Raw genomic sequence first — 15,089 nt, 5'->3', positions numbered from 1 at the left:
GTTACGCCTCCACCTCAACTGAAGGGGGTAACAGTCTTTCAGCTCTCCCCGCACTCTAAAACATCGTATCCCAAAGCAAGCAAGAAGACATTTGATTTTGGGTTTTAGTTTTACATTTGGGCCATGAGAACTTGGCTTACTCTCAAAATCGTCGCACTTGGAATGGTGAGGGCTGTACTTTATGGACTTTGGGACGCTGCCATGTAGAAAAATCCACAAGACCTAGACACATCTGAAAACTAAACATCTGGGTGATTCCAGGGTGGGGTGTTTCACATGCACCCGCACCATTTTTGTACCCTCAATCCCTGCAAACCTCCAACTTTGTTGGAAATCACACATTTTTTCCTTCGTTTTTGTGATGGAACCTGCCGGAATCTGCAGGAATCCACAAAATTCCTACCACCCAGCATTGTCTCCTCTGTACCGATAAAAATTCTGCTGCACTTGTCAGCCGAAAAAATGTTTTTTTGCAAACTGCCCTTTTGGACCCCCTTTGTTCCCCCTCAATATCGACATGTTTTTGGCTCTTCCCTTTCACAAGCACTTGACCTACCTACACAAATGAGGTATCTGTCAGTCAGTCAGAATAGCTTTATTCGGCGTACTGCCATAAAAGTACGTATACATACATATAAATCATCATAATATTCAGTACTTATTTGTATAATTCAAAGACAAATATCTTAGATCTGCAAATCTGTAAAGTCTAAGTTTACCACTTAAGCCTACTAATCAGTATAAAATAATAAATACTTATAAAATCGTGTACAACAGTAAAACGATATCTAAATTCCCTTAATTCATAATCACATTACTGATTCATATCGGTTCCTAATGCTGATAGCGGATTTGATAAAACTTAAAATAGAGCTGCACATTTGTTTGGATGAAAGGCTTTGAATGCCAATCAATCCTTCTTTATAGGAAAGGGTGTGCAGATTCCGCAAAATAGGTAATAAAAAGATTTTCCTAGGTGCTGAGTAAAGTGTACAAAATAAAATGGCAAGTGCTTTGTTTTGAAAAATTATCACAAGGACATGGTGGTAATATTTTTTCCCACACACATTTTGTCGGAAACGCCACTCTAAAATGGATCAAGTTAAATCTAAAAAGTACAAGTAAAGAATATAAGGGGATGATCGGGAACCAAACAAAATAAGGTTCTAACGAATCTAAAGATGAAATTTGTACATATGAATTAAAAGAACTCAATTTCTCTGCCACTTGATATCTAAGGTTCATAACATGCTCTTTATATCGGAGTTTAACAATTTCTTTCGCATTGGCAGACAAAAGCTCTGGTTTGAAATACATATACTCCAAGTCCAAGTTTCGAAAGCCATTGCGAACAGAATTTAACCATGGAATTTTATTAAAATTTGCTAACGAGATAGTCTTTTATACAATCGTGTTAAAATGGCCGCCGGATTTAACCATACATTTATCCATAACAATAGTGGGGCAATATCTATCAGGTCTGTAATATGACGGATTCCCAACTCCTCATGGCATATAATATTTGCTATGTTCTTGGGCACCATAAGTAACCGATGGAGAAATGTATTCTCTGCCAGTTGTAATATACTTGAACTGGTATATCCCCAGAGGCCACTCCCATAAATCGCTGCCGAAACACATTTGGATTTATAGAGCGTGATGATCTGATGAACCGGTCTATGCCCTAATCTACGGGCAAAGCGGAAAATTGCTTCAACATTTCTTTCCAGTTGTTGAAGCTTAAAATTCAAATGAAATTTCCATGACAGAGTGGTACTTAAATACAAACATAGATAACAAAAATCTTTTACCTTTGTTAAAACATTTCCCCCCCCCCAATATAAAACATTTAGTGCGTGGGTTTTTAGGGCCGCAAATCATAACATGTGATTTTTTTAAATTAACTTTCAGATCAAGCTTTTGTATGTGTGTTAAAAAAAGATCCAAAAGGGACAACGGCGTCGGCGTATAATAAAATCGGCAATTGTCTAAAACTCATTCTTGGGAAATCCTTGCCATTTTGGGCTAAATAACTATACAAACCATTTATATACAGCAGAAATAAAAAGGTGCCAAAGTGCATCCCTGTCTGACACCCCGATTGGATGCAAGAGGATGGAATCTTTCGCCACGTTGTCCAAACTGAATTATAATAGTAAGGTCAGAATATAGGCATTTAATCAAATCCAACAAATCATGCTCGATCCCCATTGTGTCCATTATTTCCCACAACTTTGCTCTGTTCACCATATCAAATGCACTGGACAGATCTATCAAGGCTAGGTGGATAGATTCCCTTTTTGCAATAACATATTTGCTAAGGATGAGATGTAAATTTAGGTCCTGATCCACTGTGCCTAATCCAGGCTTAAACCCATATTGAATTGGCGATAGAATGTTTTTCCCTGCAGCCCACTCCTCCAGCCGAGTCAAAATGATACTCCCCAGAATCTTAGCCGTGGAGTCAATGAGAGAGATGGGTCTATAGCAGAAGGGGTCAAGCCTATTACCCTTTTTAAATATCGGGACAAGTATTGCCGTTAACCATGAGGAAGGGATAGCACTTTGAATAGCACTATTCAAAACATTTGTAATTAGTGGAATCCACAAATCAGGTAAAGATTTAAATAAGTCCACTGGAATCCCATCGGGGCCGGGGGCTTTCCTTATTTTCATTTTATTTATTGCTGCACGGATCTCATATGCCTCAAATAAAATACTACTCTTAATTGGAATGGGAGTGGGTGAGCGTGGGAGGACGCATACCTCCACACCATAATTAGGGTTATTTACAAACTGAAATACGGCTGAGAAATGTTCTACCCAGACCCCTTCTGGTATCAGACAGTCATCCTCCCTATTTGCATGCCCTGAAAAATATGGATGATTAACCACCTTCCAAAATTGGGAGGGGTCCCGCAAGTCTGTGGCTGCCATGAGATCTTCCCAAGCGCTAGTGCGTATTTCATTCTTTCTTTCCTCAAGAACTGACTTGTATCGGCCCCTAGCCTGTTTAATTAAATCGCGGCTGAATGGAATAGTTTTAATAGCTGTCTTTAGATCTCTATGGGCAGCCGTACAGGCCGAGTTGAACCACCGTTGAGGTTGTGCAAATGAGATATCATTTTTACCGGGAGACTGAGGGGAACATTGGGTGGTATGAAATGTGTCCCAGTGCGGTGATCCCACACAGAAATGTGGGAAAAATGTGATTTGTTGGGCAAAATTTGAGGTTTGCTGAGGATTCTGCGTAAGAAAACATTGGGGGGATCCACGCAAGTCACACCTCACTGGACTCCCTCGGGTGTCTAGTTTTCAGAAATGTCTGGGTTTTAGTAGGTTTCCCTAGAAGGCTGCTGAGCCCAGGACCAAAAACGCAGGTGCCCGCCTGCAAAAACAGGTAGTTTTGTATTTGATAATTTTGATGTGTCCAGATAGTGTTTTGGGGCATTTTCTTTCGTGGGCGCTAGGCCTACCCACACAAGTGAGGTACCGTTTTTATCGGGAGACTTGGGGGAATGCTGGGTGGAAGGAAATTTGTGGCTCCTCTCAGATTCCAGAACTTTCTGTCACCGGAATGAGAGGAAAAAGTGTTTTTTTTGTCAAATTTTGAGGTTCTGGGTAACAGAGCCTGGTCAGATCCCCACAAGTCACCCCATCTTGGATTCCCCTAGGTGTCTAGTTTTCAAAAATGCGCTGGTTTGCTATGTTTCCCCAGGTGCCAACTGAGCTATAGGCCAAAATCCACAGGTAGGCACTTTGCAAAAAAACACCTGTTTTCTGTGAAAAAATGTGATGTGTCCACATTGTGTTTTGAGCCATTTCCTTTCGTGGGCGCTAGGCCTACCCACACAAGTGAGGTACCATTTGTATCGGGAGACTTGGGGAACACAGAATAGCAAAACAAGTGTCATTGCCCCTCGTCTTTCTCTACGTTTTTTCCTTCCAAATGTAAGGCAGTGTGTAAAAAAGAAGTCTATTTGAGAAATGCCCTGTAATTCACATGCTAGTATGGGCAACCCGGAATTCAGAGATGTGCAAATAACCACTGCTCCTCAACACCTTATCTTGTGGCCATTTTGGAAATACAAAGGTTTTCTTGATACCTGTTTTTCACTTTTTATATTTCAGCAAATGAATTGCTGTATACCCGGTATAGAATAAAAACCCATTGCAAGGTGCAGCTCATTTATTGGCTCTGGGTACCTAGAGTTCTTGATGAACCTACAAGCCCTATATATCCCCGCAACCAGAAGAGTCCAGCTGACGTAACGGTATATTGCTTTCAAAAATCTGACATTGCAGGAAAAGTTAGAGTAAAACGTGGAGAAAAATGGCTGTTTTTTTCACCTCAATTTCAATATATTTTTTATTTCAACTGTTTTTTTCTGTAGGAAACACTTGTAGGATGTACACAAATGACCCCTTGCTGAATTCAGAATTATTTCTACTTTACAGAAATGTTTAGCTGTCTGGGATCCAGCATTGGTTTCTCACCCATTTTGGTCACTAACTGGAAGGAGGCTGAAAGCACAAAAAATAGTAAAAATGGGGTATGTCCCAGTAAAATGTCAAAATTGTATTGAAAAATTGGGTTTTCCAATTCAAGTCTGCCTGTTCCTGAAAGCTGGGAAGATGGTGATCTTGCCACCGCAAACCCTTTGTTGATGCCATTTTCAGGGAAAAAACCATGAGCTGCCTTCTGCAGCCCTTTTTTCCCATTTCTTTGAAAAAAACAAAATATTCACTGTATTTTGGCTAATTTCTTGGTCTCCTTCAGGGGAACCCACAAAGTCTGGGTACCTCTAGAATCCCTAGGATGTTGGAAAAAATGGACACATTTGGCGTGGGTAGCTTATGTGAACAAAAAGTTATGAGGGCCTAAGCGCGAACTGCCCCAAATAGCCAAAAAAAGGCTCGGCACAGGAGGGGGAAAAGGCCTGGCAGCGAAGGGGTTAAGAACCACTGGTTTAGATAATATATTTATTTAGTTATTCAAGACTTGGACAAATACAGTATAGATGTGGGGGACACACCAACTTGTTAATGTTTAGACACAAAAATTGTAATACTTTATTTGTTTTTTTTTTAAATCAACAAACTAACATCCAAGAGCCTATAGCATAAACACGTCAGGGGAATTTATTGGTATCATCTTTATAAAAAAATATAATTGTTTTCTACGTGTAAACTCTGCATCGTGTAGGTGGCAAATGTAGGAAAGCAATTGTTTTTCCTCGTTCTTAGGATTGCTGTCTCACTACTCATGTTCTCACTGACTCTTTAAATGTCTGTGCGCCAGATTAAAGTCCTTCACATTTTCTAAACATCAGTTTCCCACCCATTTTACAAATTAACCCGAAAATGTCATATCCTTTAATTTAAAAGAAATAAGGTTGGTGAGAGTATTTCTTAAACCTGTATGCATGTTGAGAGTTAGTCACAAAAAATCAAATTAGTGTAGTCTTGGCTTTTGATTTAAGTAAAATGTCATGTTATTTTTAAAGTCTCACTATAGACTATTGATGAACAACTTTACAGATTCAAACTCCAGAATTCATCTATTTTTTTTTTTTTTACATATCTTAATTTTTGGTTATGCTAATACCTTTGGTGCCATTTGACAAATCTGCCCAAACCTTTCCAAACTAAAAATGCTAATTTGGGCTCAGTATGGCTGGTTCGTTGGTGATCCTTCAAGTGGGGGACAAACAGGTGATCCCATGTTAACTTCCACAGGTTGTTGAATTCAGAGGTACATAAATAAACTGGCTAAAGGAAGAGCCTTTACTTGGTTTCGTGTAAATCTGCTGGGTAGTTTATGAAAAATTAGCCTTAGAATTTTTGTTTTTTTTGTAGGTCTCAAATTCAGCTGTCCTGTCAGTAAAGCTAGAGATAGCTGTACTTTGGTTTGTGTACAGTCCGCAAACTAGTCTACAAAGTGCTGTGCTTATAACCTTGCAATATTTAGACCAATAATGTTATGTTATGTTATTGAGACTTATATAGCGCCAGCTACCCAGAGGCCTCGTAGCGCTGTTATGTTAGAAATGGGGTCTTTGGTTGACAGTCAGGTTACCCCCTGTTCAAGCAAGGACCCTCACTCTAGTCAGGGTAAAAGAGAATCACCCTCCGCTAACCCCTGCTTACCCCCTTGGTAGCTTGGCAGAGCAGTAGGCTTAACTTCAGAGCGCTAGGTGTAAAGTATTTGTACCAACACACACAGTAACTTAATGAAAAGACTACAAAATGACAACACCGGTTTAGAAAAATAGGAAATATTTATCTAAACAAAACAAGACCAAAACGACAATAAATAACCGCACCGAAAATCACAATGTAATTTACACATATTGAAATAAAGAGGTATTACTAAATTCATATATAATTTGATCTGCAGATGTTGAGTGTAAAATGCTATTTATTACTCAAGTGTGGGGAGGGGCAAGGACGTAGGTGATGCTTTGAGTTGTTCAAGATGCCCCTCCCAGAATCAAGGTACTAAATAGCATATTATACTCTGTGCACATATGGTTTATGCCATGACACTTTTTCATATGTGTTTATTTTTGGGGAAAGAAGCTGTTGGGCTAAAACTAGGATGGAATTTGTTACAATTTGGAGGATGATTTTATTAGTGCAAGTGTTATAAGTAAAATGATATTGGGCCACATTATGTTTCATATACATCTCAGCGTCTCAACCGCATTTTCAATTGAAAACAGATTTGCCTGGTCTTTCACTCTGATACCTTAGGACAGATATCCACTATGTATTTAAGGTTGGCAGCACAATATAAATCAAATAAATACAAATATTGTTTTATTCTGAACTTTCGTAATGACAGATAAGAAAATGGCAGTGAAGTAATAGAGTTTTGATTTCACAGACAAACTGCTTGCAGTATCTTGATGCCCGAAACACACCACTCTTGGACCACTCAGCACCTTTTGTGGCACGTGCCCTAAGGATCAGTAGCAGCCTAACTGTGCTGCACCTTGAGAATGCCAGCCTTTCTGGACGACCCCTCATGCTGCTTGGTGAGTAGGCACACATGGAAAGGAGACTGTTATTTACAATTGACCTGTTGAGACATTAAGGGGGCAAGCAAGCTAACAGTCAAGCACATTAGGCCCTCCCAACATGTATTCTGAAGCTCTCATAAGTCAGGTTTTTGCTTTTCTGTTATTTCAAAGAGAAGTGTGGCACAGTGGTTAGAGTGGCAGACCCTGATGCAGAGATCTGGCCCGGGACCAGGGTTCAATTCCCGCCTCGGCGGTTCGTGGGCTCAATTCCCTTGTACCAGATAATTCTTGCTTCGGTGCGTAATCTAATTAATGGGTCTCACTCTGTAACTCTGGACAATAGATTGCTTAATCTCCACAACGGCCCTGACAGCGCTTGGATGCCTGGCTTCACCATGGGAGTTGCCCAGGAGTGGGCACCTCACAGGGAAAAGCCAGGAGGGGTTCCACAGTGGTATGCGTACAGCGCCTTGAGACCCTAACGGGTGAGTAGTGCGCTATAGAAGTGTGAAGTTTAAAACGTTTCATTGCCATAGTCGTACTATTGCTCTTTCTGCCAAAGTGAATTACTCAGTTAACTTTGAATTTCCCAGTATGTTGCTGCTATCTCTTTTAATGCTTGATGAAATTGTGAAAATTCTTGTACTGTATTATAGCATTTAGTGACGTACATAACTAACCTCTCTGTACCTAGTCTTTCAGTAGTAGGCGCTCCACTGGTGAAGTCATAAGGAGAGCACTCTCTTGGACATTATGTTGCAAAATGGCCAACAACCTCTGTGTCGTGAAATAGCTTATGTGTAACACTGCTTCTTATTTTTTGCTGTTTAATATGCTTAATCACGGCTTGGGCTTCGAGTTGAAGTTGGTATGATCAAATACTTCAAGATTAACAAGTTGACATTTTCTGCCCAATCTTAGATGGCAGGAATATGCACAGTGTGTAAATGTGCAATGGAAAATACCTGCAAACTGAAGGTTACAGTTTCCCATATATAGCCTTCAGTTATAGTATATACATATATTTAGAGTGATGGCATCAGCACAGGCATCAGCCTGAATGCGACAAGCAAAGATGCTACTTGTTGATTTACACTAACACTTCACTAGGTGGATTATGGCAAAGGCCATTAACAATGAGGGACTGGCCTTGATCCAAAATGCTATTGTATGGGATTCCTTCCTTTTAGTTCATAAGGAGAATGGAGGAAAGCGGTGGTTAAAGGAAGCACAGCATGGAAAATGATGAGTGACATTGTGGGGCATTCCTATTCCAGAAAATGGTATGGACAGCGATAGATACAGTTCCTAATTAGCTGCATGACTGCGCTTTAACAGGAAATGCTGTAAGCTGCTGTGACTACCTTGAACACCATTAACCATTATTCTCAAGTGCATGTGACGCCACCCCATGACAGAAGTATGTAGCTAACTACACATGATGAGTGTTCTGCTATCTTTGATGGGAAGGATGATGCGGAAACGGAGTCCCAGGCCTGATCGCTGTCTCCCTATGCTCTGTTTTGTAGGAAAAAGCAAAGAAGGGAATGTGGGTTGGCACACATTGGCTGGTGACTCTGTGTATTACCCTGCAAGGTGAAAGGGTATGTGGAGAACAAGGTGACGCAAATAGGCCAAAGGCATTTGTAAATAAGGCTTAGAATGCAAAATATATAGACGCAGGAAACAGCCTTTACAACGAAGGCTGAACCCTGCATGGCTTTAGCACGCAGTCTTTATCATGCATGCCTTTACAACGAATATGCCCTTACCATGCATGCCATTACAACAGATTTCATATATATATATCTATATATCTATATATATATATATATATATATATATAATGTATTCAATGGCATGTGTAGCTGCAGATACACATGCTGTGCATATCTCGCCATCTAGTGTTGGTCTCAGAGTGTTACAAGTTGTTTTTCTTCGAAGAAGTCTTTTTTTTTTCGAGTCACGGGACCGAGTGACTCCTCCTCTCGATGACAGTGCGCGTGGGCATTGACTCCTTTGTTAGATTGTTTTCTTTCCGCTGTCTGGTTCGGATGTGTTCCCTCTCGCTCTGGGACTTTCGATTCGGAAACTCTATATTAACGATAACTTTTCTCATACCATCGGTATTGTTTCAAACGTGGTTTCTTCTGCACTCGATCGTATAGTACCGTCAGGATCAAGAAAACGCCCTCTCGGGTGCTTGCGCCCCACTCGGGCCTGTTCAGGCCTACTGTGCAATAGCCTGATGGGTCAGACTCCATTCCGATTTTGTCCTCGGTCCCACACTTAATTTCCTTATACCGACCAACACTCGGTTTGTAATCTCTGCCTTTCTTCAGAACACCATGAGGAAAGCTGCGAGGCATGTCGCTCGTTTCGATCTAAGAAGGCACTACGCAATTGAAGGGCACGAAGACTGGAGATCGCGACCAAGCTCACTGAGTCCACCACAGGCACAGACAGCAGTTTCGATCCCAGATTCCGACTCCGGACAAGGATCATCAGACGCCAGCCAGCCAATAGCAGCGGCACATTATGTGAGTACACCTGCTCCAACACCCACTTTTTAAAAAAATCAAGCAAGGCCTTGGGTGCATCACTGCTGCCAAGCCATGGTTCCACCAGAAAAAAAACTAATCGTCAACTGACCCCTGGGTTCGGCGCCGAAAAAGGCCAAAACACTCCAACAGGCCATGCCTGTTTCGGTGTTTGGAGTCGAGAAAGAAAATCAGAACTCAACCTCCCAAGCCAACACCCACTATCTTCGGATCCGAAAATAATGTGTTTGGCTTCGGAGCTAAACCTTGGCCAATGGCTTTGGGACCGAAACACCTCAGATCCACTTTGGAGCCGAAACCATCATCCTGTACAGAAGAAACAGGACTTTAGGCCTGAATGAAACATGTGCCCAAAACATTCACTGAACATTTCTCTAAGGGCACAAAACATACCTCTGAACATCAAATAGATCAATAGGACATTCAACCCATTTTGGAGGCTATGGACAGCAAGCAGAGAAGAATACAAATCCAGAAAGAGACAGGAAAAATTATTACTTATCCAATAAACATAAGACCACTGCAACAGTGTGTATGACAACAATGGTCTCAGGCACAGGGTTGGTTACAGGATCTAGTGTTAGACCGCCAAACTTACAAATCTCTGCAACAGTGGAATCACAGCAACTTAACAAAAGGGTGGTCCTTTAAAGACCCAGTGCCCCAGACCATAATCTCAACAGATGCATCAATGACAGGCTGTGGAGCCCATCTCTACAATCTAACGATACAAGGGGAATGGGACTCAGTACAATCAACTTATTACATAAACCACTTGGAATTATTAGCTGCGTTCTTAGCCATCAAGGCATTTCAACCACAGATCATACACAAAACAGTCTTAATAAGAACAGACAACATGACAACAATGTATTATCTGAAAAAACAAGGGGGGGACACACTTATCCCAGTTGTCCATTCATGCTCAAACAATATGGAAATGGGCAATTCACACTCACATTCGCCTACTAGCGTAATATATCCCAGGAATACACAACCAGCTAGCAGACCTTCTAAGCAGGACGCAGCAACAAATACAGGAATGGGAGATTCACCCACAGGTAGTTCAATATTGTAAGGAAATGCCTCCTTGGCATGGTTACCCCCTGACTTTTTGCCTTTGCTGATGCCAAGTTATGATTTGAAAGTTTGCTGAGGCCTGCTAACCAGGCCCCATCACCAGTGTTCTTTCCCTAAACTGTACCTGTTGTCGCCACAATTGGCACACCCTGGCAACCAGGTAAGTCCCTTGTAACTGGTACCCCTGGTACCAAGGGCCCTGATGCCAGGGAAGGTCTCTAAGGGCAGCAGCATGTCTTATGCCACCCTGGGGACCCCTCACTCAGCACATGCACACTGCTGGCCAGCTTGTGTGTGCTGGTGGGAAGAAAATGACTAAGTCGACATGGCACTCCCCTCAGGGTGTCATGCCAATCTCACACTGCCTATGGCATAGATAAGTCACCCCTCTAGCAGGTCTTACAGCCCTAAGGCAGGGTGCACTATACCACAGGTGAGGGCATAGGTGCATGAGCACTATGCCCCTACAGTGTCTAAATAAAACCTTAGACATTGTAAGTGCAGGGTAGCCATAAGAGTATATGGTCTGGGAGTCTGTCATACACGAACTCCACAGCACCATAATGGCTACACTGAAAACTGGGAAGTTTGGTATAGAACTTCTCAGCACAATAAATGCACACTGATGCCAGTGTACATTTTATTGTGAAATACACCCAGAGGGCATCTTAGAGATGCCCCCTGAAAACATACCTGACTTCCAGTGTGGGCTGACTAGTTTTGCCAGCTTGCCACACACCAGACATGTTGCTGGCCACATGGGGAGAGTACCTTTGTCACTCTGTGGCTAGTAACAAAGCCTGTACTGGGTGGAGGTGCTTCTCACCTCCCCCTGCAGGAACTGTAACACGTGGCGGTGAGCCTCAAAGGCTCACCCCCTTTGTTACAGCGCCATAAGGCATCCCAGCTTGTGGAGATGCCCGCCCCTTCCGGCCACAGCCCCACTTTTGGCGGCAAGGCCGGAGGAGATAATGAGAAAAACAAGGAGGAGTCACTGGCCAGTCAGGACAACCCCTAAGGTGTTCTGAGCTGAGGTGACTCTGACTTTTAGAAATCCTCCATCTTGCAGATGGAGGATTCCCCCAAAAGGATTAGGGATGTGCCCCCCTCCCCTCAGGGAGGAGGCACAAAGAGGGTGTAGCCACCATCAGGGCTAGTAGCCATTGGCTACTAACCCCCCAGACCTAAACACCCCCCTAAATTGAGTATTTAGGGGCCCCCAGAACCAAGCAAGATAGATTCCTGCAACCTGAAGACGAAGGACTGCTGACCTGAAGCCCTGCAGAGAAGACAGAGACAGCAACTGCTTTGGCCCCAGCCCTACCGGCCTGTCTTCCCACTTCAAGAAAAACTGCAACAGCGATGCGTCCCCCAGGGTCCAGAGACCTCTGAAGCCTCAGAGGACTACCCTGCATCTAAAAGGACCAAGAACTCCCGAGGACAGCGGCCCTGTTCCAAAGAAACTGCAACTTTGCACAAAAAGAAGCAACTTTTAAAGACCACACGTTTCCCGCCGGAAGCGTGAGATTTTCCACTCTGCACCCGACGCCCCTGGCTCGACCTGCGGAAAACTAACTCTACAGGGAGGACTCCCCGGCGACTGCAAGCCCGTGAGTAGCCAGAGTTGACCCCCCTGAGCCCCCACAGCGATGTCTGCAGAGGGAATCCAGAGGCTCCACCTGACCGCGACTGCCTGCTTCAAAGAACCTGACGCCTGGGGAACACACTGCACCCGCAGCCCCCAGGACCTGAAGGATCAGACTTCCAGTGCAGGAGTGACCCCCAGGAAGCCCTCTCCCTAGCCCAGGTGGTGGCTACCCTGAGGAGCCCCCCCCCCCCCGCCCTTGCCTGCCTGCATCGCTGAAGAGACCCCTGGATCTCCCATTGAAACCTATTGCAAACCCGACGCCTGTTTGCACACTGCACCCGGCCGCCCCTGTGCCGCTGAGGGTGTACTTTCTGTGCTGATTTGTGTCCCCCCTGGTGCCCTTCAAAACCCCCCTGGTCTGCCCTCCGAAGTCGCGGGTACTTACCTGCTGGCAGACTGGAACCGGGGCACCCCTATTTCCATTGAAGCTTATGTGTTTTGGGCACCACTTTGACCTCTGCACCTGACTGGCCCTGAGCTGCTGGTGTGGTAACTTTGGGGTTGCCCTGAACCCCCAACGGTGGGCTACCTTGGAGCCAACTTTAAACCCTGTAAGTGCTTTACTTACCTGTGAAACTAACAAATACTTACCTCCCCCACAAACTGTTGATTTTTGCACTGTGTCCAATTTTAAAATAGCTTATTGCCATTTTTGCCAAAACTGTACATGCTATTGTGATGATTCAAATGTCCTAACATACCTGAGTGAAATAGCTTTCATTTAAAGTATTGTTTGTAAATCTTGAACCTGTGGTTCTTAAAATAAACTAAGAAAATATATTTTTCTATATACAAACCTATTGGCCTGGAATTGTCTTTGAGTGTGTGTTCCTCATTTATTGACTGTGTGTGTACAACAAATGCTTAACACTACCCTCTGATAAGCCTACTGCTTGACCACACTACTGCAAAATAGAGCATTAGAATTCTCTTTTTGCCACTATCTTACCTCTAAGGGGAACCTTTGGACTCTGTGCATGCTATTTCTTACTTTTAAATAGTACATACAGAGCCAAATTCCTACAAATATCACTTTCAAATGTGGGGAACACCAAACATAGACCTTTTCGCAAAACAAGCAAGAATGCAAAATGCCAAAACTTCGCATTCAGAAACCCACGCACTTAGTCCAAGGGCAGTGCTCTATGGATCAACTAGTCAGGGATATTTACTTACGCTTTTCCCCCTCTCCCGTTAATTCCGTTTCTGGTCAACAAAATGCGTCACGCTTCTCTCACCATGATACTCATAGCTCCCATGTGGGCACGCCAACACTGGTACACAACACTCCTAGATCTGTCAGTAGTACCTCATCACAAGCTTCCAAACAGACTAGACCTGTAAATCCAGAACAGAGGTCAAGTCAGGCATCCCAATCCCAGTGTGCTCAGCTTAGCAATTGGCTCCTGAAGTCATAGAGTTTGGATATTTACAGCTTCCATTAGAATGTATGAACGTTCTAAAACAAGCACGGAGACCAACAGCCAGACAATGCTATGCAAATAAATGGAAACGGTTTGTAGACTACTGTCAATTTAAAAATATAGATCCACTTAAAGCATCAGTGCAAGATATTGTGTGCTATTTGCTTTATTTACAAAAAGCAAATCCATCAAGATTCAACTAATCAGCCTACCTTCAAAACATACAGCATATCTCTCTTTAGAGTTCCTGTCATAAAAGCATTTATGGAAGGACTTAAACGCATTATTCCGTCCAGAACCCCATCAGTTCCTGCATATAATCTTAATATTGTGCTCACTAGACTTATGGGTCCCCCATTTGACCCCACGCACTCTTGTGTGATTCATTTTCTAACATGGAAAGTTACTTCATTGAGAAGAGTAAGTGACATTCAGGCATTTAGTCTAGAAGAACTCTTCCTCCAAGTACACAACCACAAAGTAGTACTTAGGACAAATCCTAAATTTTTGGCTAAAGTGGTTTCACCTTTTCACATTAATCAGTCAGTGGAATTGCCAATCTTCTTTCTATAGCCAGAATCTACTGCTGAAAGAGCTCTACACACACTTGATCTTAAAAGAGCTCTAATGTATTATGTAGACAGAACAAAGGACCTTACGAAAACTAAACAACTTTTTGTTGCTTTCCAACAACCTCATCAAGGTAATCTAATTTCAAAACAAAGATTAGCTAGATGAATCATAAGATGTATTCAAACATGCTAACTTAAAGCTTAAAGGCAGCTTTTAATAACTCCACTGGAAAAAAAGGTGCCTCCATGGCATTCTTAGGAAATGTACCGATGGCAGAAATATGCAAAGCAGCCACATGGTCCACACCACATACATTCACTAAACAGTACTGTGTGGATATGTTATCTAGGCAACAAGCTAATGCTGGACAAGCAGTGTTAAAAATATTATTTCAAACCACCTCAACTCCTACTGGCTTACCACCTCTTACTTGGGAGGAGAACTGCTTTTTAGTCTATGCACAGCATGTGTATCTGCAGCTACACATGCCATCAAACGGAAAATGTCACTTACCCAGTGTACATCTGTTCGTGGCATGTAGTGCTGCAGATTCACATGCGTCCTCCCTGGGAGCCTGTAGTTGTAGTACTAATTTGTACATATGTATATATATATTTCCATGGACATCTTAGTTACTTCTTATATATCTATAGTTGTACATACACAATCTTCCACTCCTTACTTCACTGTTCTGCGGGAAAACAATCTAACAAAGGAGTTGATGCCCATGTGCACTGTCACCGAGAGGAGTCACTCGATCCCGTGACTCAAAAAAAAA

At 42.7% G+C, this 15,089-nt stretch overlaps 1 protein-coding gene across 1 annotated transcript in view; it reads left to right on the top strand.

Annotated features, from left to right (window-relative positions):
* PPP1R37 (protein phosphatase 1 regulatory subunit 37) overlaps positions 1 to 15,089 on the top strand; it is a 726,853-nt gene that overhangs the window by 275,267 nt on the left and 436,497 nt on the right. Inside the window, exon 6 of the mRNA XM_069207728.1 lies at positions 6,890 to 7,040. Coding sequence (XP_069063829.1) covers positions 6,890 to 7,040 — 151 coding nt within the window. The remainder of the gene's footprint in view (positions 1 to 6,889; positions 7,041 to 15,089) is intronic.

Source organism: Pleurodeles waltl, chromosome 9 (genome assembly GCF_031143425.1).
Source record: "Pleurodeles waltl isolate 20211129_DDA chromosome 9, aPleWal1.hap1.20221129, whole genome shotgun sequence".
Classification (NCBI taxonomy): Eukaryota; Metazoa; Chordata; class Amphibia; order Caudata; family Salamandridae; genus Pleurodeles; species Pleurodeles waltl.
This window is presented reverse-complemented; position numbering and strand designations above follow the sequence as displayed.